Source organism: Hoplias malabaricus, chromosome 13 (assembly GCF_029633855.1).
Source record: "Hoplias malabaricus isolate fHopMal1 chromosome 13, fHopMal1.hap1, whole genome shotgun sequence".
Classification (NCBI taxonomy): Eukaryota; Metazoa; Chordata; class Actinopteri; order Characiformes; family Erythrinidae; genus Hoplias; species Hoplias malabaricus.
The window spans coordinates 15346738-15371015 of record NC_089812.1 but is presented as its reverse complement, the minus strand read 5'-3'; the positions used below and the strand labels follow the sequence as shown (position 1 = coordinate 15371015).

At 43.0% G+C, this 24278-nt stretch overlaps 1 protein-coding gene across 1 annotated transcript in view; it reads right to left on the bottom strand.

The window, feature by feature from the left end:
• The window catches only part of fat4 (FAT atypical cadherin 4), a 118880-nt gene that overhangs the window by 3193 nt on the left and 91409 nt on the right, over positions 1-24278 (bottom strand). Inside the window, exons 7-16 of the mRNA XM_066641633.1 lie at positions 22777-22957; positions 20849-21099; positions 15271-19626; positions 12985-13089; positions 12357-12664; positions 9298-9383; positions 8069-8248; positions 5002-5126; positions 3482-3699; positions 2171-2432 (exon numbers count right to left, since the gene is read on the bottom strand). Coding sequence (XP_066497730.1) covers positions 2171-2432; positions 3482-3699; positions 5002-5126; positions 8069-8248; positions 9298-9383; positions 12357-12664; positions 12985-13089; positions 15271-19626; positions 20849-21099; positions 22777-22957 — 6072 coding nt within the window. The remainder of the gene's footprint in view (positions 1-2170; positions 2433-3481; positions 3700-5001; positions 5127-8068; positions 8249-9297; positions 9384-12356; positions 12665-12984; positions 13090-15270; positions 19627-20848; positions 21100-22776; positions 22958-24278) is intronic.

Genomic DNA, 24278 nt, shown 5'->3' with positions numbered 1-24278 from the left:
AGAGAAGCCAAAAAAGCACTAAACCAAGAACACATTGCTTTCAATGTAAATTGAGTTTGTTCAGTTCAAAACAGCACTGTGATACAAACAGTAAGCGTTTTGTGCGGGCGGTTAATTGTCCTGGCTCACAGCCACATCCCATCAGGAGACACCTCCACCCATCAACTCCCATTACATCCAACAAGGCCTGAGAGACAGCGTGCCAGTTCCAAAAGTGTCCAGTCCAGCAGACAGCATGCGTTTACATGCCAGATAATTTATCCTTGGCTCCAGACAACGGGGGCTCAGGACCATCTGGGCAAAGCAGTGATGTGACTAATCAGAAACTGAGCTATCAGGTTGCATCTCGACGTTGCCACAACAATGTAAATAGATGTTTATTGAATTTATCCTAGATGTAAATGGAGCGCATTTGGATCTACTTATTAGAGGCGAAGGCACGGCTGAGTTGGCTGGAATCTGCCTGGCTGAACGTGATCTTACTCTCGCTCTCTCTCTCTCTCTCTCCATTTGTTCTGGCGCAGGTATGTTTGAGATCTCAGATATACTCATACCTTGGATGAGTTTAACTGATATTTGGCTATGGTGCAACAAGACAGCAGAATAACAGTGCTGTGGATATTTTCCCACAGTTAGCAAGTGCAGTTAAAATTAGGAGAAGGTGAAAATATCTTAATTCTAACTGGAGAATTTCCATTGTTCTTGAACTTACTTTCATGGGGGAATGACTGTTATGCTTGTACTATCACAGATCAACCCCACCCCCCAGACGCTGAGGAACTCTGAAAATATAAAGGCACACCTAGGTGAGAGAATCTTCAACCTGAAGGAACAGGGCGGCCTTTCCCTTTATTGAAGGTGTTCCTTGACCATGTGGAAAACCACAAACACAAGAGAGAACCATCAAATTGTCAAAGGTGGAAAGTGAACCAGGCTTTTTCAGATGGCAGAGCATCAGTTTGCGATGGGGTCCCATACTGGTTCACATAGCAATTCAAAGAAGTTGACATGTGCCTTTCGGTTTCTGCAGAATGCAGAAAGGCAAGACCACCTCACTGCTCCAGGTTGGAGTTTGTCTCTTGTTTTTTGTGTATGTCTTGCATTTCGGTGACATTCACCCTGCATTTCTATTCTGAATTACATTTGCCATCGCACACTTCCACTTACTTACGTCACACTCACAGGACGAGGAGAGGAAGGGGCAATGAGGAGCAGGTTTTTCAGTTAAAACACTCAAAAACATGCATCCTGCTGAACCGATTTCTTTCCGATTTTCCTACTGAGTTTGCAACAGATTGTCTATACTGTCTACACTATAGAGTATTTTTTGAATGTTTATAATCTAACTATAGTATAAAATATATATATTTTGTAATGTAATTATGTGTTATATGTTTTTTGACATTTTAACACTAGATTTTTCATTTCGGCTCACACTTATAAACTGCTTTGTCCAACATTGTTTTCACCGTTGCTATGGAAATTGCCTCATGTCACAATGGATTCATTCTAGGCATGTTCTGCTTCTGAAGTAGATGTCGGCTCACATCAGTTCAGTTCATACAGAAATGGAAGGACCCTTTAGCTCGATTTATACGCCTGCGTCGCTCTGCAGTTTCACTGCCACACCACTAGGGCTGAATTCAAACATCTTCCTCTACACTATGTGGCACACAATGTAATGGTGCAGTAGAATTACATTTATAAATCTTTAAAGTGCACTATTTAGGAAGTAGGTTGTTGTTTGGGACAGAGCAGAGTTTACATGAGATGCCAGGAAAGTAACTAATACAAAGCGGCACGTTTTTCCCGCATGGTATCACTTCTCGTTGATTTCTTTTTTCCTGGAGACCTCCGTAGATTTCCTTTATTCAACATTTATATTCATCCCTGAAGCCCACACCATGTCTGAGGAAATATCGCGCTATGAATGTGCTGCTGTACGTTTCCTAAGTTTGTATCACTTTGTTTCTCTGTGGTATGTTCTTCTTGATGTACTCATTTGAATACAGCAAGCCACTGTGCGTCATCATCCTTGCTCTTGGAGGATTGTTGATACAAAACGTGTATTAAAAGGTAACATACAAGAATCACTCAGGTGTCTAAGTAAGTTATTGGCCACAGTAAATAAAAAAATGACCCAGACTCTCTGGCCAGGCCTCAGTCTAACCTGGTGCAGTTTTCTGTAGACTGGGCCGTGAAGGGACTCCCCCTAGAGACAGAGTCAAGACATCCATCCCTCCGAAGTCCTGGGTGGTGTGCAGAATGACCCGAAGACTGGACTCGTCGATACGGAGGGTGGTAGAGGAGCCATTCTTCTGTAACCGGAGTGTATGCCATTGACCGTCTGAGAGAACAACATCTCCCACAACCCTCTCCACCTTCCCACCCACTCCAGCATCCGAGACATACTGCAGGTTGCCATTCTTGAGCTGAGGAAGAAAAAAAAATGAGAAAGGGATTAGTGCATTGTATTGTGTGTGTGTGTGTGTGTGTGTGTGTAGTTTCAAAACCTCTGCCATAGACTTTCTTAAAATAAGTTCGAAAGAACATTAACATCTTGCCACATCTTAGAAGATGGTTTCCAGCATCTCACAATCCAGCAATCAGAGAGAGAGGGATAGGGAGAGAGTATTTGTGTGTGTCTGTGTGTGTGTGTGTGAGAGAGAGAGAGAGAGAAAGAGAGAGAGAGTATAGTAGGCAGAGCATTAGATTTAAAAGCTTCACAAAATCTGCAAATGGAAAATCCGTCTCACCAATAGAACAGAAAAAAAGAGAAAAACGAAAGAAAAAAAGAAAGTGTAAAGCAATCTGGGGAACAAATCTGAGCTCTCAGCCATCATCCTGTATCTTGTTGTGATATACCATGTGTGTGTGTGTGTGTAATATGGTGTTCATAACGTTTGGACACTGGATCCAACCCCAGTGGCCTGAGCAGACAGATAGAGGGTGAGAGAGAGAGACAGCGAGAGCAAAAAAACAACAAGTCACACAGAATGTCTTCACAGGAGAAGGTTGAGGGATAAACTGATGAGAGGAGAATATATGAAGAAAGGAAGAAACGAAAAGAACTGAAAAACTATGGGAAAGGATAATGGAAAAAGTGGGGAGGATAAAATAGTTGTAAAAGAATAAAAACAAAAGAAAGGAAAAAAAGAGACTGGGGCATAGAAAGAAGAAAAAGGAGGAATAAAAACAAGAGAGAATAAGAAGACCTGAATCTGGAGAGAGAGATGGATGGGAAAATAAGGAGAGAGGGAGAGAGGGGTGGAGAGGAAGACAGAAGGAAAACAGAAAGAGAGTGAGAGAGGAAAAAGGGAGGAGTGGAGTAGTGGAGTATTTCTACGACTGGCGCTGAGCCCAGAAGTAGTGAGAGATTTAACACACACACACACACACACCAGGGCCACCATAACAATCTCTGTGAATGTGTACCTTGAAGTGTGTGTGTGTTTGTGTGTGTGTGTGTGTCATTCCTCACCCTAACAGTAGTGTAGTTGGAGCTTTCCTGGATGTGTATCAAAGTCCCGGTTTTGCTGCGTGTGCGGAACCTCAGCTCCAGACTGCTGCTGTCAGTGTGTGTTGTGGGGACCCTGTGTAGCGCTCTCTCCAGCAGCACATCCCTCTTCCAGCTCTGTCGGACGCTGTAGTCCAAACGCCCACTGCCATCCAGAGACAAGGCCGTGTCTGCGGAGATGTCTGAGACAGAGAATGTACGGTAAATTAATTTGTTTCTAGTCGTTTAACACCCCTTACTGCCCCCTCACTGAGACAGGAACACAACCTCCCCCTCACGGCAACAGGAAGACCACTAATCCATATTTACCCACTTATTACAACTGGGATATACCCCCACCTCAGACTTCGTCCCCTGCAACACCCTCCTACCTGAGACAAGAACACTACTACCCCCTCACTGGGAGAGGAACATTACCCCCCCCCTCCCCCCACACACACACTGCAGTAAGAACACATATTTCTTAACATTTGCTTCACTGCAAAAAGAACATAACTGCCCCCTCAGTGCAACAAGAACATAACTATCCCCTCACTACAAAAGGAAGAAACATACCTCCTCACTGCAAAATGTACATAACTACCCCCTCACTGAGTAAAGGACTTTACTACCCCCTGACTGGAACAAGAAAAATAAATACCCCCACACTCCAAAAGGAACAAAACTACCCCCTCTGTACAACAAGATCATAAGTACCCCTCACTGCTACAGAAACATTTCTATCCCATCATTGCATCAGGAGCATAATTACCCCTTCATTGAAAAAGGAGCATAATTACCCCCTCATTGCAACAAGAACATAATTACCCTTTCATTGCAACAAGAGCATAACTACCCCCTACTTTTCTTTATAACAGTGGTATGCTTCACACTCCCTCTGTTACTGTCTGAGTGGGGAACTGAACCTGTGCTCGCCACTGACCTGTGTGTAATTGTAGTGTAATCCACTATACTGTCACTTAGCATGATTTTACTGCATGCTAACTTTAGAAGTGTGAGTGGTGGCTAGTGCACAAAATAGTAACATACTACACCGTCCCTTACTAATAGGACACGATGAACTGTGGTTATGACAACACACGTCGTACCAAGCTTCAGCTGCAACACTGTCTGCCATCTCAATTATCACCCTCCACACTGCGTAGTGCACAGTGTAGGTCATAAAATAAAGGTCTCTGCTCTAAAATATCCCGATGTTGGATAATAAAACCATTTACACTCCACATACTCCTTCACGTCCATCTGTGTGTAGTAGTATTAGCTTTATAATCTGTAAAGTGCACTATGTAGGGAGTAGGGCACTATTTGGACAGGGGCAGTATTTTCCACACTTGAGAAAGTCCTTCCTTTCTATTTCCTGTTGGATTTTGGGACAACACTGTCCATCATTACGGTACTCAGTGAAGGGATAGTTTCATGACAGCTCCAGTCCTGGACTTAAAGTAATATTAACATTCAAATAGTGTTATTCATCAAAGTCTTACACTTCTCGCAGTATTTTCCGGTGAGTCCCTCGGCGCATTGGCACTGCTGCCATGACCACATGTCCAGACAGGTGCCTCCGTGGCGGCAAGGGTTCGTAACACATGCTCCCTCCAACCTGGGACATCTGCAGACATACACAGCTCTCATCAAACACTCAAATCTACTGACAGACAGTAGAGCAGCAGATGTAGCTCTCCCACCAGAAACAAAAAACAGCTGACAGGAGAACAGACGCCATTAGCATATTAGCAAAAGATCTGTCCTCACTATTATATAAAGCCGTAAAAACACCAGGCAGTTATTCCAGCCACCAAAACCCAGAGCTACTGGGCCAGTTGGCCACTTATGAAAGTGCACTTCTCCTCATCAGACAGCAGGGGATTCACGGAGGCCTGATTTTTCAATGGCTGCCTTTGGAGGCCAGTGGGTTCACACTGTGTTTGTGTGGGTCTGAGTGTGCATGTGCGCTCAGAAAGAAATGACAAGGTCAGGCAATATATCAGATTACAAACTTGGGTTTGGTGTAGTATTTTTTATTTTATTGGCTCTTGGGTTTACAAAAGAAAGACACCTCCACCCATATTTGTCATATATAATGTTGGGAGAGCCCTGGTCCTATGATACATTTTGTTGATATTCTAATATTCTAAGTGAAAATGAATGAAAACATGTTTAATTACAGAGCACCATACTTTCCATTGGCAGTGGTTCTCAAACCTGGTCCTGAAGTCCCACTGACCTGAATATTGTAATGTTCTCCTTGCTCTAAAACTCACAGTTCAACTCAGGAAGGGGTTGGGATTTAGTTCATGAGTTGCCTCAGCTGTGTTTGAAGCACAGGATTCTCTAAAACAGTGGTTCTCAAACTGTGTTACGCATACCAGTAGTATATGAAGCAGCCAGAGGTGGTACTAATGACCTAGAAAAATTTACTACGTATTAAGGAACTTATTCATAACTGAAAATCTAAAGCTTTTATGTGTAAATTACATAACGTTTCAGTTTTCATCATTATGCACCAATTAAATTAATCTGTGTTGTAGAAAAATACAACGTGCTACATTTACATAGTCGATTAGGCGGGTGGGGGGATAGTGTTCCTCCATTTTTTTTTTTCCAGGAAGGGAACGCTATCCCCCAGTTTTTGAGAAATCCATGTAAAGAAAGCCCAGTTTCAGTTGCTTACTGGACATAAGCAAAGTCTAGAGACAGATGTGAGCAATTTGGATTTTATTATAAAAAGGGCAAAGCAAAAACAAGCCAGAAGCGCGAATTCTGTACCCGTGAAGACAAAAAAAGAAGAAGAAAACACAGAAAACATGGCCGTTCTTCGCATCATTACAGTCCTAAAAAAAGTTTTAACAGAGTGTCGTCCCTCCTTTACCTGCTACAATCGCAGAGAGACGCTGTGAGCACCTGCCACAAGCCCCCGACGTGCTGTTTTTACCTGTAGCCTGTTAAAGCTCAAAACTGATATTAAACTGACCTCTTCTCGTTTTTATTTCTTGCAAAATGCCTATTGAACATAACTTCAATATGTTCAAATGTATAAATGTATTTAAATCATTCAGTTTAGAGTTATTTGTGTTCTCTCTATAATTTTTAGTAATTATTTTAGATCATTTTGTGTTAAGCATGCAAATATCAAGTAAATAAAAAGCAACAAAAACATGCAAAAATCCAAACAAAATTTTGCCTTATGCCCCGGAACAGAGGAAGAACCAGGAGTGCACATGTTTCTGTGCTAAAACATAAACAATCAAAAAAAGCTAATCATAGGTGGTACTTGGAAGTTTTGGTTTGATAATTGGTGGTACTTGGTCTAAAATGTTTGAGAACCACTGCTCTAAAATATGAAGGGCAGTGGTGCTCCAGGACCAGGATTGAGAACCGCTGCTATAGAGCAACCTTAAACGTGTGAATTGGACAGACTGGTAACAAACCCAGTTTCAATGCTCTGCGACATTTTTTGAAAGGATGAAACTCAAATATTTCCCTCCACACTGCGTAGTGCACAGTGTAGGTCATAAAATAATCCTCAGACTTATACTATACTATACTTTTAGTATACTACTAAACCACTACATTGTGAACTACATAGGGTTGAGGGGGATATCTGAGATACAGCCCTTGTGACTTTGTGGTGTAAATGCAGAGCAACACAGACAACAACACACAAGTATAAATGCTCAACGCAGAAGCATAAATCTGCCTTTAGAGTGACACAACCTGTGCGACCACTGCACTGTAGGTGTCATCCCACTTTTATAAACACCTCCATCCACTTTTACTGTCTGTTACCACTGCTGTAACTTCATGAGTAAATACCCATTAGGTCAGGAGGTCATTGAGGTTTTAAATTAACTCGCCACACCAAATGTCCAGCTGCTGACCAGTTGAGTCCTGAAGGGGTTTTGTTTTTCATTCAGAAGGCAGCTCAGTAGGCAGCTGGAGCATTTATACTGTAATTGAAAGACTTCCTGTTCAAGGCTACTGATCATCCCCATCCAGAAAATAAAGACTTGCTGCTGGGTCACTTTGAGTACAAGAACATGAACTGAGAGAATAAACACACTCATAAACATGAGGCAAGTACAGGGAGTACAGGGAATGCATCCATTTTTTGGACTAGTTGAGTGGATCAGATTGTCCAGTGCAGTGCTACTCCAAAACCACCACGTCTTGGAGTCGACTCAGTCTTGGTTTGTGATGCATTCTTTGAACTTTGGACTTAAAATTTTAATGTTAAATCAATGTGAAATGTAATTTTTACAAAATGACCATATTCCTTCCATAATATTGAATCTTAGCTTGGTTTTAAACATATTGTTTTGTTTATGAAAGTTAGAAAAAAAGCATCACTGTCCAATTAAAAACGTGTATCTCCCAAAATAGTAACTTTACAGAAGAAATCATGACATTTTACTCAGTGTGAAGGACAGCTGCTATGTTCAAAATGGATACATTTTTATTGAATGGACTAAAACTAGAGTAAAATTTTTTAGTTTCGTGTATGAGCGCGCATGTTTGTGTGTGTGTGATTGGATGTGAGAGAGTGAGACCGACCTGTCCAGAATACCATGGGATGCGAGTGCTTGTGATGGCTCCAGAGGACGTCCGTTGATGGCAAACTCCATAATGCAGCCCACAAAGTCATGCGAGGCCACTTGACCTCTGCGATGAAGGAGGGGCTCGATAGACCGTATGCCCCCTACTGACAGGCGGTTAGGCTGGACATCCAACAGCCTTGGGCAAAGAATGAGAGAGTGGCCGGTGTTAGTAGAGTAGTAGTGCTCTTCAAATTAGTTTAGGGTTCCTAAGTTCTTGTCAGGAAAGTGACTGCATATCTGCATAAAACTACATAACTTGGGCAAGACTCCTAACATGACTTTTGTTTTGTACCATAACTAACATCGTATGTCACTCTGGATGAGTGTCTGCTAAACACTGTAAATGTAAATCTCAGTGACAAAGAGAGCAGTAAGGGTCAGAAAGGGCCCTGGACAACACACAGACTCCCTCTGTCCAAATAAACACAAGCCAGACTGGCTATCATCACATGTGGAGTCCAGAAAAATATACCCACCAGAAGGCTGCTAATTAGGGCAGATATGGACTGCCGGTGTATTGGGAAAATATTTGCTCCGTTAAGTTACTTCCTACAATACATGGGTTGCCAGATTCTCCACATGCAAAAAACTAGAGATTGGCATTTCTTGAAGCTGACGTGTTAGTAGTAGGAAAAAGGTGCAATATTTGAGCGAATTTTACAAGTTTTAAATTGTGATGGTCATAATGTTTAGCTTAGAGTATCTCCAAAATGGCGTGTCTTCTGGTGTATTCCCAATATGTAATGGTTTGTATCTAACAAAACAATACAAAAGAAACCAAAGGGGTCTATTTTTGCCACATACATAACAAGCAGTGATGTACTGTGTTATAACCCATTTTTTAAGCAATTTGTGTTACAGTAGTTCTTTGGGGTTTTTAGCCCCATACCATTTGTCCACTGCATAACCAAAAACTCTACAAGAATCATAGTTTTGGAGATGCTCTGACCTGAACTATATGACCATCACCACTGACTTTCGCCAAAGCAGCTCAGGTCCCAACAAACTCCTACTTTCGACATCAACTTCAAGAACGGACTGTTCACTTATGGCTTAATATATTCCACCCCTTGACCAGCGCCTCTGGTACAAGAGCAACAGTGCTATTCACTTCACAGGTAAGTGGTTGTAATCTTGTGGCTGTTTGGGTTGTTATACTGCAATAAGAAATTTGTCCTCATTCACCATTCGTTATGTACAGCCACGTTGCTGACAGCACAGTAGCCTGGTTCCTGATCCTCCCCACACAGATCGACAGTCAGGGATGCAGCCTTCAAAAAAAGAGAGAGAGAGAGAGAGCGCATTGCATATGTTAACCCAACATAATCTGTACAGAATACATAAAAAACAAACCAAACTCATGCAATGTGTGAATAGCTGTTGAAGCAAGCATGCCTGAGATGACCTCAAGCGAAACCAACAGAAGAAGTTCATATGAGGAGAAGTGAGACCAGGGGCACTGTTATGAACAAAATAGAGTTATGGTAAGTTTAATAGAAACATCATTCTTCCTCTCCTTGTACAAACAGGCTCCTCGCAGCCATTGTGTCCAGCCCTGTAACTCTGCGGTTTATGCGCCTTAGCCAAAAACAGAGGGAAGGAAAAATGGGAGGGGTAGTTAGGGGTGGCAAGAGAGATGGAAAGAGCGCAAAGGTGTTGAAAAACGGGGGCGAGGCGTCATGCCCACACAGGCCTCTGGGTAAACATGGTGACCGTTAGAGACCCGCCAAAGCCCCCTTCGCCAATCGCTAATCGCTAACGCAGAGCCATGAGTTCAGCCGGTGAAATACTGCAGGGAGAAAACAAAGCAGTGATGGAAACAAGATGCATTTGTCTTCTGCAGCTTTGGTGTATACTGATACAGCTGAGTTACCGCATGGCTCGACCAGATGGGCTTTTTATTACCACTGCTCTGCACTTCAAAGAACATCGGTCACACACACAAACTTTACTGGTCCAGGATCAGTTCTCAGGGTCCATAGAAATACATTCATTTAGAAATATCAGGCAAACTCTGGCCCTAGACCAGTGCTCTCTGGCAGAAACACTTTCAGGAGTCCCATACAACTGTAATATAACATGAAATATAATGAGGATCAAAACATTACTGCTCCTGGATCAGCTCGCAGGGTCCACACTATCACGTTCATTAGGATATACACAACACTGTGTAAGTCTTAGGCACCTAAGATGATGATGATGATGATTAAAATCATTTCAGTAAGTGTGGTGATTGTATAAAATGGTATATAATTACAGTAAATACAAAAACATAAATACAGTACAATTAAAAAAAATGTTGTTATTATTATTATTATTATTATCGTTACACTTATATAGCGCCTTTCTAGACACCCAAGGACGCTTTACAATCCACACTGCTCAGAACGCTCAATTCACACACACTGGCGAGTCAACCTTGTTGATGTTCTATAAATTAGAAGATGTGTTGTGAGTGAGTCAAATAAATAGCTCTTAAAATCTCATTTTCTCAGATGCCTAAACATTTGCACAGTACTGTACCTGACTAAATCGGACCCTAGAGCATAGAATATAGATGTAACAAATATAATCATGGGTCAAAACTGTACTGTTTCTGGATCAGCTGTTAGCGTCTCTTGTATACATTTATTAAGACACACCAGCAAAATCTGTACCTAGAACAATGCCCTTTGCCACATATTTTGACAAGAGCCCCACACAACACTAGCATAGTTTCTTCACAATGAAAAATCACTTCTAACGTTTTGGCCTGTTAGAAATGATCAAGAGCTACTATTCCACATCGTGCTAAAGCCTGTAAACGCAATCTTGTTTTTGTCACGACACTGGGCCTTAATGAAGAGCAGAGACTCCTCTGTGTATGAGTTTCCGTTTCCCCAAAAGGAGGCCAGATGTGACACACTCAAACTTTTATTTACTCCAAACATCTTTGTGGCCCAACCTTAACCTAGACTTGCTGTGCTGTGTCTTCACATAAAAGATGGCCATCAACAGGTTTCACTCACACCTCATAGCCGCCTTGCCTCAGGCATAGGTCTGGGATGTATTTTGTCTGAATGCTTGCAAGCACCAGCTATTACAAGCCATAAAGCCGCCGAGGGTGGGTTTTTTGGACTGGATACGCTTGAGGTAGAAGCCAGCAAATTTAGGTAAAACGAAGGTCTATTATTGAGGCAGTAATGCCCTCAGATTTTACCTTCTACCCACGATAGAAGCAAAGAAGCTAAAGTCCTAAAGTCATAACAGGGCAGTAAAAACAACGGCAGCTGCCTCTGGGCCAAACTAGAACATCTTAACTAAACAAAAGTAGCCTTGACTCCTCGGGTTCGACCTTAACCACAGGGGGACGACAAGGGGTTTGCATATGACTTTAACATCTGCTCAAAATCCACGATGGGGAAAAAAAAAAATAACACACGCAGCCGCACACAACCACCTAAATGACCCACATCACCTTCTCCAAACACAAGGATCAGGTTTTCTTTACACCTCCGTGGGGACTTGCTGTAGGCCCGGCCCCTTTCCTCTCCTCCACAGAACCCCTCCAACTAGCCTTAGAAGTTCACCACATCCCAGCCTCTCTGCTAACACATGTGGCACAGTACTATTGCATAGGGCTACATACTAGGTACCTTCGCAGGCCATCTCTCTGCACTTAAAACCTGACAATTTAACGATTTTACCGGCTTCCGCTTCTCTCCCAGCTTTCCGAGAGTGAATGACAGAGCTCACGTCTTCCTGGAGACCTGCAGTATGAACCTTCTGACAAGCTGGTGATTTCTGTTTTTGGAAGCAGGCAGAAAATGGATGGAATCCAAGCATGCTGCAAGTAATATAAACTGCTATCTGAGCACTAAGGAGCACAAATCGCAAATGACGAGGAGTAATCAAACATAATTACTTGTCTACTAGGAACCGTAAGCAAAAGCAACTGCCACGGACTGTAGGATTATCATTCTGTGCTGCAGGAACACCCTTGCTCCAAACAAAGCCATCTCTGGATGGCACTACCAATCGTGACATTTGTGTGAAAAGCACCAAACATGAGTGCAAGTCAGTGTCAACTTCAATTTACTTCAAAGAGGTTGCAGCTTGTGCCACATGAAAGCTGTTTTTCATAGACCTCATAGAAGCAACCATGCAAATGGTTTATTGCATGGAACAAATCCTGCAATAAAATGATGAGGAGTGATTCATCATGGCTAATAAAATGTTATTTTACAAATCAGAGGGTTACTCACCGTTCCCGCTCTCCTGGCTATGACCGTGTGGAACTGACCATCCGAAATCCGAACCATAGTCATGAGTTTGTACGTGCCACTGCCCAGGTTAAAGGAGAACCTCATCTTGCCCTCATAGACCTCCAGAGCCAGGAACTCAGCCCTGTCACCTGTCTGGTTGTCGTGATTATACATGAGCAGGGCATTCTCCTTCAGTGTGGCAAACTTGATGTATATGTAGTTGTTGTTAGGATCCAGGCTGGGAAACTCCATGTAAGAGAGCTCCTCAAAGCCATAGCTGTTCAGCTCACAGTGTTTTCCAAATACACCTAGGCAACAAGAACGAGTGAATTAGTATCATGTCAACCTGAGGAACAACATCCCAGTCTGTTCCACTTAAGAGTGTGTAAAAAGGATGTCACAAAACACTAAATAATGAACATTCCCGGCAAACAATGGAACAATAACAATGGATAAACTCATAGCATGCTACAATAAGCTCCGTACATAAAGAGCTTTAAACTGCATTCCTCACTCTTAATGTATTTTGATATCTTCCACTATGGCCTGAATCTTAGCCAAGTCCGATAAACACTGCTGGAGAACAGGGCTGGAACACCTGGTTCCTGGAGCTGGAGTGATGACTTACCAAATGGACAGTGACAGTAATAGCCTTCCACGCGGCTCTGGCAGGACCCTCCGTTAAAACAGGGGTTACACTCACAGTAATTGATGATGGAATCACAGGTTTTCCCTGAGTTCATGAAACAACACAAATGAAAACGAATGAGGTGAGGATGACAAAAGCAAACGGTGAAGGGCTGTTCTTGTATGGGGCTCCCAGAGACTGTGGAGGCTTTCTGGTTCTGATCTACTCCCTCCTGTTCAGATGTAACAACTCAGAAGCCTCTCACCTTGTAAACGCACCTTGGATTCTGGGAAAGTAGCAGGCGAAAATTTATACCTCTCATGACAGCATGAACTCTACTCGGGGAGCCCCAACACAAGAACTGCACAATCATGATGGAAAGTAATAATTAAACACTCAAAATTCAACACAAAATGATAGGAATAATGCAAAATCATAAATGGACTGGATCTGAAATTAGCTCGTCTCATTCACCCTGGTCAACGCAACAAAAGATAAATAGCTTAAGGGACATAAATTCCTTCACCACATCCAGGCCTGGAAAACAGGAAGTTAGGGGTTCAGCAGAAGGGCAGGCAAACTACTGTAAGTCAATAGGTGTAATTCGTCAATGGCCTCCATTTATCTGGGGCCTCAGATGCGAATACGCACGGTCGTTTGTTACGGTCATAATAAAAAAGGACAGTAATGACTCGAAGCATGAGCGCGCCAGAGACAAACCGTCTCCTGTGGCTGCATTTGCAGAGCTCTGTCCAAAAACTACAGCCAGCAGCTGCTCAAACATACCTGATTCAAACTAATGTTATCACAAATGCTTAAGTGCATTCACACCCCTTACAGACACTGGTAATTTTGCATTTTCTAAAGTGTACATATTATGAAATAAATTACTCATTCCATGCAATAACACATTCATTTGATTATTTCATTTCATTTGAGCTCCAACCAAACCATGTGTCTGCCTATGTCACAGGATAACATGAAACAAGGTTAAAAACACAACAAGCATGAAGAAATAAGTCTAACGATTAAAATAATGCAAAAAACTAGAACAGAGAAAAAAAGACAGCAAAGTAAAAATGACTGTGTTTCAGTTCCTCAATCCTCACTCCTGAGCATCTTGTGTTTAAAATAAACAGAGTTTAGACAGGTTATGAAAGGTATACTATGTTTAAGTAAAACTCCACTTATAAATGTTTATAACTGGTTTGAAATCTGTTTTATAAATAATTATAAATTAGGTTGTAAACAACTTAAAAATAATTAATAATCAATTGTAACTCAGAGACAGAAAGGGCAACAGTAACCTTTTTATCTCTAGTGAAAGTATCAGATAACCTATTGAAGATGGCAAAAATGAAATATTTCTAAGGGTTTTGAAAGTGAATTTAATCATTTCATATGTTAAGGTACGACACATTATAATTAATGTCTAAATATTCAGGCCTAATTTTGTCTGATGGAGAAGACAAAGTAAGGTCAGAATTTGTTATAACTGTATATTTATAGGTGTTTACAGCCTAAATAATAAACATTAAGAAACAGATTTTAAGCCACTTATAGACGTTTATAAGTAAGACTTATTCAAAAATGTTAGAAAAGTACAGTTGTAAACCATGTCAAATGTTTAAATAAGACTCCAGAACTGTGTTAACTTGTACAGAAGGGGGTATAATATGTCCCCTTAAGTCTTCAATAGTCCATTACATTAATCAAGGACTGATGTAGTGTGTTGTGTGTTGATGCTGCAGGACTTGTTCTAATTAGATCACTTCTCTTGTGCTCAATAGACATAACAATAAACAGAAGAGCACTGTTGAACTCTTCCCCCCTTCAAGACTGCATTAAACAGTGGGCCAGATGAGCTCTTAACTGGCAAAGCCCTTTAAAGTACAAACACACAAAAGCTTTTAACTGTGGAAAGCAGGTAGTGAAACTCAACTCAAGTGCACTCATTGGCCGCCCCTAGTTCTTGTCCTTATTAGGGTCAAAATTGTCTCATCTCCTTCCCTTTAAAGTAAACATGACAAGTTGATATGCATCACAGCTGATACCCCCCAACCCGTAACCCTAACAGCAAATGGCTTTTGGCAGTCATCCCCCGCATGCTAGGGTTACAACACCTCGCCAATTGCTTGGAAGCAAATATTTTTCTTGGATCAAAACATTGCTGAATTTGTACACCATGACCGTGTTTGTGTGTGCCTTGCCTAATATCTGTGGTTGTGTCCGTCACCTAATATCTGCATGACTGAATGACTATGGAGGTGAGAAGCATTATTGTACCTGCAAATCCAGATTTACACAGGCAGTTGAAGCCACCAGGAAAGTTTTGGCACAGTGCCCCATTCTTGCAAGGATTGGACAGGCACTCATTGACGTCTCTTTCACAGGCCATCCCGGTGAAGCCTTCTGGACAGGAACAGGAAAAGCCTCCCACAAGGTTATGGCAGGTCCCTCCATTGTGGCATGGTGATGGAAGACATTCATTAATGTCTGTTTCACACAGGCTACCGGCATAGCCAGGTTTACAGTTACAGACGTAAGGCTGTTGGGGACGATTTGAGACAAGAATTACTGGGATGCTTTCCATTGTAATCATGTCTGATTCGACGCTGAGACGCCGCTTGCAGCTGCCACCATTCTGGCAAGGGTTGTGTGTGCAGGGGTCATGGTCAACAGAGTCGATTTTAACACCACTTTGTCTCTGCAGCACGTCTTTTATGCTTTGAAAGAAGGTTGCAACACCACTGGGGTTGACGTACTGTCCGTGACCACGTTTCACAGCTGCCATGAGGAAGGTTTGGTTGTTCAACTCGAACGCCCCATACAGCTGAACCCCAGTGCCCAAACCTGCTAGCTGTGAGTTTGCAATATGCAAGAAGCTGAGGTAGTGGTTCGTAAGGAAGTTGCTGACACTTTGGGAATTGAGCCGAATCAGGATGCTGTTGTCCACTGTAGCATTACTGAATCCAATGAAGAAGACACGAATATTGCTGTTGACAGCTGAGTGGACACCATCATTGCTCCGGACTGACAGGTCAAATGTGCCATCAGTGGATCTAGCATTGGAATTTAGGTTGCAGGTTCCTGTGGGTATACTGAACAGACTTGCAGCAGGAGGGATCAAGGAGCATTGAAAGGAGTCGTGTATGTCTGGATCTTGAGGTTTCACAACCCCTAGGGAACCTCCAGGGTACATATTTCCAAAGTAATGAACAAAGATCTCAGCAGAGCGAGGCTGGGATGGGTTATCATTCTGGTCATTAATTTTGACATGAACAGTTCCTGTAGAGGACATCTGAGGAACACCGGAGTCCTTGATGACCACAGAAAGATAGAAATCGCTGATCTGTTCTCTGTCTATCTCTCGACTGGTGCTAAGTTCCCCAGATGAGGTTAAGGTGAAGTAAGTCACCGCTGACCCAGTTGAAAGAAGACTGTAAGAGAAAGGTCCTTGGTTTGGGGCCAGATCTGGATCAGTGGAGCTAAGGGTCATCACTGGTGTTCCTGCTTTCTGGTTTTCCATGACCTCACCAGTTGTTGTCAGCAAGGTGGGTCCATTATCGTTGATATCTTCCAGGGTCACGATCAATGTGGCAGTGCCTGTGGCTGCAGGAGAGCCTGAGTCTATAGCTAGAAGTGTCAAGTTGTACACAGGTGTAGTCTCACGGTCCAACTCAGCTGCTACAGATACCTGTCCAGTCTGTGGATTAATGGTGAAAGCATTCTTCTCATGGTCAGTAGTAATGGAGTAGGTGAATCTGCTCCAGCTCGGCACAGAATCAGAGTCTTCAGCCCTGACAAATGTGACCAGACCTCCAGGAGATAGACCTTCACTCACTTGGACATCATATAATTCTTGGGTAAACACAGGGGGATCATTGGCATCAAGGACTGTGATGTTCACAAACACCTCATCGATATCAGCCCCCCGTATACTTCCAGCATTTTTGGCAAGAACTTTCAAGGAGATCTTTTCTTCTTTTTCACGATCTAGAGGTCCGGTTACATATATTTTACCTGTCTTTTTATTGATACCAAAACCTTTTCTCCTGCTCCGGCCGAAGATTAAGTAATAGACGACGCCATCTTCTCCCAAATCCCTGTCACTTGCGAATACCTCCCCAACCATAGTGCCTTTGGGTGCAGCCTCTGAAACCTCAAAGTAGTATTGCTTAGACACAAAACGAGGGACATATTCATTGGCTCCTTTCAGTTGAATGTTGACATTTGCAAAGCTGCAACGTTCTTCGTCAGGCACATTAAAGGCTTTCACTGTGAGGTGATAAACTTGTTTGGCCTCATAGTCCAGAAAACCCTGTGTAGTTATAACTCCTGTATTGGGATCTATAATAAAGAGGTCACTGTCAGAAGACTGAATGACGTATGCCATCACTGCATTGGGGCTGGAGTCTTTATCTGTGGCATTTAGTTTCACTACTATGGTCCCACTAGGTACATTTTCTTGTACAACTGGAAAATATTCATCAGGTTCAAACACTGGTGGATTATCATTTACATCAGTAACATGTATGTTAACTGTAACATAGCTAGTCTTTGCGATCCACCCTCCATCCGTAGCTGAGATTCTCAGCTCATGCTTTTGCTTTATCTCATAGTCCAATGGCTTGGCCAAAGATAAGACTCCTGTTTTACTGTTGACCACAAACAGATCATCGTCATTACCTGACGAAATGCTATATGTGACAAGACCGTTCATTTGCTTGTCCTTATCTTTATCCCTTGCAGACAGAGTGCGGATTGCAGTACCCACTGCCATGCTTTCAGGGACTGAGGCAGTGACTTGGCTTTGGGAAAACTCTGGAGTGTGGTGGTTCTCTTCTGTGACAGCAATTCTAAGAGTGGTCTTATCTGACAGAGGAGGATTCCCTTTGTCCCTTGCAGTTATTTCAAGCAAGTAGACCTTATTTATGTCTGATGTGAGAGTAGAGGCAACTGTCACCCATCCGGTATGTTTATCCAAACGGAATTTACTTGAGCTATTGCCTCCTGATATTAGATATTCTATTTCAGAGTTAACACCAAAGTCTTTCTTGTCGTGAGCCATGACTTGAATTAGTTTAGTGCCAACTTTGACACTCTTAGTGACAGGGGTGAAGTAAGAGGAAGATTCAAATGTTGGGGGATTATCATTGCTATCCACTATGTTCACAATCACAGTGGTTTCACTCATGAGTGGTTTGACACCTCTGTCAGATGCTGTGACAATGAAGCTATGCCTGTTAATATTGGCATTACTGTGTCCAGTTGAGTTCTGATACTTCAGCTGCTGCTTGACGAAAATCTCCCCGGTGCTTGAGTTAATACGGAAGTATTCGGACTGAGACCTAATGAAATAGAAAATTTTACCATTGAATCCCTCGTCAAGGTCTGTAGCAGTGACCTGTGTGACTAGTGACCCAACCTCTGTCAGTTCAGGATAGTCGAGATAGTAAGAAGGCTTGCTAAATCGAGGCGCATTGTCATTTATGTCGGTCACAAAAATGGTTACATCTGTGCTGACTGTCCAGCCTGAATCATGAGCAGAGACTTTGGCGATGTAATGGTCAGTGTCCTCGCGGTTGAGAGGCCTGCTGATGGTTATGTCTCCTGTGCTGGGATTGATACTGAAGGGAAGACTTGCATCACTGACGGAATAGCGGCTCACGGCGTTGGCACCTATGTCTTCATCTGTAGTCGTCACTCGAGTGACTGTGTAACCCACAGGGGCATTTTCGGGCACTGTGGCACTGAAGATTTTGGAGAATCTGGGTGCATTATCATTCACATCCAGGACACTAATGATGACTTGAACTACTGAGCTTCTCGGTGGAGCACCACGATCTGCAGCTTTCACTTTCAGAGAGTACTGAGACACTTTTTCTCTGTCCAGAGGTCGAGTGGTGCGAATTTCTCCAGTGGCTCGATTAATGTTGAAACTGTTTTCCTTGTTTCCGTCAACAATAGTGTATTCCAGATGTCCATTGGGTCCACTGTCCTGATCCAGAGCGGACACCACAAGCACAGTATTAGGGGACCGGTTCTCCAGAATTTCAGCATGGAATGGAGACTTCTCAAAAACAGGATCATTGTCGTTAACATCTAACATTGTGATTTCGATTTTCTCATAGGCTGAGTACGGAGGAAAGCTTTGATCGCGAGCCTCTATCCACAGGACATACTTCTCAATAGTCTCATAGTCCAGAGACTTTTTGATGGACAGCTCACCAGAAAGCTGGTCTACATGAAACGCATTGTCCAAATTGCCACTTGCTATGTAGTATGACAAAGGCCCCGCCCTGGTAGATGTGCCAGATACTTTGGTGACAATTGTGTTTATGGCTTGATTTTCTGGGAAGGTGAAGCTTTTGTCCTTGACTTTGATAACAGGGAAGTCACCACCCATCACAAACCGAACTGTCACGGTGGTGCTGTCTGTTTTAGGGTTACTACCACCATCTGTGACTCGAACTGTAAACGTGACCTCAGAGCTGCCAGTCAGTTTTTCGCTAGCTGTGATGGCACCTCGAACTGGGTCGATCTTGAACTTCTCAGAGTTACGACCACTGAGAGAATAGTGCAGCTGGGAATTGGAGCCTGAATCTTCATCTGTTACAGTTACAGCAAAGACTAATGAACCTACACAGGACACAAAGAGACAGAACAGAATCAACTAAGGTGCTGAAATGCACTCTACAAGATTCATAAGACATTATCATCACAGTTGCAGGTGACCTCACTGTGTAGAGTAGCCACCATATTGGGTCATACTCATTACTCAAACACAAGGTTTTATTGTTTCTTTCAAAATGTTTTGTTCTAATCTAGACATAAAAATGACAGAAATATAAGTATACATCCCTGACCTATTTGACCATTATACTAAAAACCAAAACAAAGACATTATTTAGGCAGACAATCATGATAAACATTATCTTCCAAGAATCTGTTCCAGTCTCAAAGCACAGAGAAAACGGGATGATATTTTTAACCCTGTAAACTTCTATAAGAATGAGACAAAAAAGTAAATAAATAAAAAAAAAGACATGGCTGTCGCTTGTAGTCTCTTACATACTAAAACAAAGAGAAGTAAAATAAATCAATTATTAAAACTTGTAAATGAACTGTGCTTTTCATTAGATCCTAAGATAAAAATGCTAATATGGCTAACAGCTGATTATGCAATACAGTGGGGCCCTTTAACCTCTGAAACAAAGATGCAGTGGACTTCTATACTTCTGAGGGTTGTGAAAAAGTGCAAGGAATGGAGCTGTGTAAGAGATAAATTTACCCATCTTGCCAATCTGTTTACATTTGTACTGTGCTTGGAAACCAGACAGTCGCTACCCAATATGGCACCCATGGAACAAAAGAAAAAAAAATGATTGCAAAGTGACTGCAACCCATGGATACAAGATGAATTTGTCCCAGTAAGCTGGTACGGTGGCGTAGCAGGTAGTGTCTCAGTCACACAGCTCCATGGACCTGGAGGTTGTGGGTTCGATTCCCGCTCCGGGTGACTGTCTGTGAGGAGTTGGTGTGTTCTCCCCGTGTCCGCGTGGGTTTCCTCCGGGTGCTCTGGTTTCCTCCCACAGTCCAAAAACACACGTTAGTAGGTGAATTGGCGACTCAAAAGTGTCTGAATGTGTGTGTGTGTGTCTGTGTTGCCCTGTGAAGGACTGCCGCCCCATCCAGGGTGTATTCCCGCCTTGCGCCCAAAGATTCCAGGTACCTGGGTACCGCGACCCTGAATTGGATAAGTGGTTACATGAACCCAGGAAGCAAGACAGCTCAATAAGTTTTGAGAGAAACACATGTTTCAAATGCCTCTTTGTTCTTTATCCTTTCTCAAAGCCCTTACCCGTGGAGGTGGAGGCCGGTATGTGTGTGACATAGGGGTGATGGTGAAACCTTGGCGGATTGTCATTGATGTCTGTCACTACCACAGACACCATGGCAGAGCTGGAGAGGGGTGTTGGCTGCCCACCATCCGATGCTACCACAAGCAGTTGGTAGTTGCTACGTGTCTCCCTGTCCAGCAGGGAACTGGTTATGATCTGTCCAGTGGCTGGATTTATGGAGAACTGCCCATCGCCGCCACTTAGACTGTAACTGTGGAAGAGACACAACACTGAAAGTCAAGTAGACACTCTAGAGATGATGACCTCAAGATGAACGAATGGTTAAATATAAAATTAGTGTATTTTAATTTCAAATACATTATTACATATTCTGACATACATATGCTTGTTTCTGTCAGTTTCATCCTGGAACTGTTATGACATCTGACCCTCAAAAATCTTTATTTACTATTCATTTTAGTGGCTACTGTGTTGTTTTGTCGTACAGAATTGGTTTTTAATGTAACAGGAAAATAAATAAATGCTGTGTGGCCTCTAACTTTTGCACATGGTATTAAAACAGAGAGGTCCTAAAGCATGGACAAGAAAGAAAACCCCATTTGTTAAAAAAAAAAAAAACTTAGTGGCTGGAAAACCCACTACGAGAAAGAGAGTTCAAGTTCAACATGCTTGGAGGAGAACCCTAACTTCCCAAATCTCTTTTGTCAACCACCTTACTGCCACACTGGCCATTCTTCCCACCCAGAGCGAACAAAAAACATCCCTTGTCCTCCTGGACGTCGATGGGCAATGCATCCAAAGATCTCCCAATTATGTCCCAACACTTACATATTTGACTCTGTTAGTTCAACACCGTCACGGGCAAGCGGCCAGCTATGAATCACATTGGGATTAGGTGATAATCTGTTACATCTGTACAACGTGTAACAATTTTGTAATAACAACTGAAAGCCCACATTCTTTCTCCTCCATTTTCAGAGCAGACCTATAGGGGGCAGCGTTGGATCCTCTGAGAAGAACATATAAGGACACAACTGGGACACATGTGGCAGCAAAAGCCAAACTTTGGAAAAATGTAACTTCCATAAATCACTCCGAACGTAGCCGCAACTTCTTACAGCTCCAGAACAAAGAGGCGAGAGTTTACACGAGTTCACCCGACAGCTTTTGCTCGCTCCCTTGTGTTTTTATCTTTCACAGGGATCATGGTCTTTCAGAGGCTTCACTAAATTCTGCCCGACTAAAACATACAGCGTTACTGAACGGCTCGGTGAGAATCTGGCTTCAGTGCTCAGTTTGGGGCATCCACCCTCTTGGCTCGTTGACGTAAACTTGTTCGGACATAAACATGCACACACTCACACACACATGAGCTTGTACCCAGCTTGTTTCAAAGGCACAGGAATTGTCCGCCCAAAACAAGCTACAAATTAGAGGACATGGAAAATGTGGATAACAACCTGGATGAAACAACAGGCACATTCACAGTCACGCACCCACTATAGACACTGGGATACTGGTGAGTGGACAAGAGCTACAGGCTGAAGTAAATATCCTCTTACGGGACAGTTGAGGAGGGCAGGAGGGGGGTGTATTAAAAGGCTGGAGTCCTTCAGAGCCCCCCCATTGGGTGCTGGTCTTTCTGTCACTGCCCATCATCATCCTCATTAGCGTCTGGACGAAACTGGAGCACCCCCATCAACCCCCCGTGGCGAGTGGGCTGGTTTCAGAGACACATTTGACGGATTGGAGCGCATGTTTTTGTGGGAGCATGTGTGGGCATCGAGCTCTCTAGGTTTAAAGGAGCAGCCACCTGTATTTATGTTGTATTAAGTGACAAACTTATGCTCCAGAGAGCGGGTCCATCACATTTCGTACAGACTAGAGTCTATGATACATCTAGGCCATTGTGGTGTTGGTGTAGTACCTGACAACTCCATTCTGGCCCACATCTGCATCAGAGGCGTTGACCAGGAGCACGTCACTTCCTGTCGGTGCATCTTCTGCGATGGAGGTGTGGAAGGATGAAGAGGAGAATAATGGCACCATGTCATTCACATCATCCACCAACACTGTTACTGTAGCAGAGCCGCTGAGAGAGGGAGAGCCTGAGAGAGAGAGAGAGAGAGAGAGAGAGAGAGAAAGCGAGAGAATGTTAATTCCAGAAGAACAGCCCAAACTTCTTATGCTGCTTTTCCAACACATGGTTCCTACTTGACGTCACACACTCTACTCAGCACTTCTGCTTCTCCATCAGGTAAATTTGGTCCTGGTCCTGGAACTGGGTTCTTTTTTAGTCCCTGCTCTCTCATGGTTCAGGGTGAGCTGAGTAGGGACTAAACCATGCAGAGCGCTGATTATCCGCTTATTATGAAGAGGCACAAACGCTGCTTGGATCGGTGGCCAAGAAACAGAATCCAGTGAGAGTTGCGTGCTGCAACACGGAAGGAACAAACTCTACTGATCTGTCTGAACTGACGACGGAGCTCTGTTCAGTCTCAAACAACAACAACAACAGGCCAATGCACCATGAGTAAAGAATGCTTAAAATTACCACAGCCCGCTGTTCCCGTTAGAGACAGAGGGTTTTGAGACGTCACATTTCGGAGGGGCAGCCACTGTAGTAGAAAATGAACCAGGGTCTGGTACGGTACGTACCATGAAGTGAAAAAACACCATTATTGTCACACATTGTCCATCTGACCCCTGTAAACATCAGCTGACCTCCTGGCGATCTCCCAACACTTATATGTTTGCCTCTATTAGCTGAACAGCATTAACTCTGTCCAGTTCAGGGCAGATGGTCTGTGTGGAAACACCTCGGGATTAGTATGTGATGTAGTGTAATCTGCAACATCTTTCTTCATGCTTTAATCTGAATTAGAAGCCAAAGTTTCATCTGCTGCACAATCAAACAGCACACAATAACGCAGCGTAATCTCCAGGAGCTCCAGGGGAGGGGGTGGGGGGCTCCCTTCCAAAACCACTGGCAGAGCTTTAAATATAGAGATTTGCTGCAGGGGGCTAGGGGAACCGCAGCGGTAATCACACAGTGTGTGTGTGTGTGTGTGTGTGTGTGTGTGTGCATCTGACTCTATTTAAAAGCCCGGAAACTTACTGTGAAGTTACACCGAATGAGGAAAATATGCTTTTCAGCAAAAAAAAAAAAAAAAAAAAAAGGGAAGAGAGAAATCCTGGAGCGAGTAATGTCATCTCCCCCAACACCACCCCCCAACCACACCCCCTCCCCGCCACAACCCCCTGCGGGCCGCAGAGATTATGCTGCATCAATACAACATAAATTATAAAACTAGAATAGAAAGAATAGGATACAAGTGAATCACTGTATAGAAGAAAAGAAAGAAAGAAAGAAAGAAAGAAAGAAAAAAAAGTGAAATAAAAAAATGAAGGAGAGTAAAAGGAAGAAGA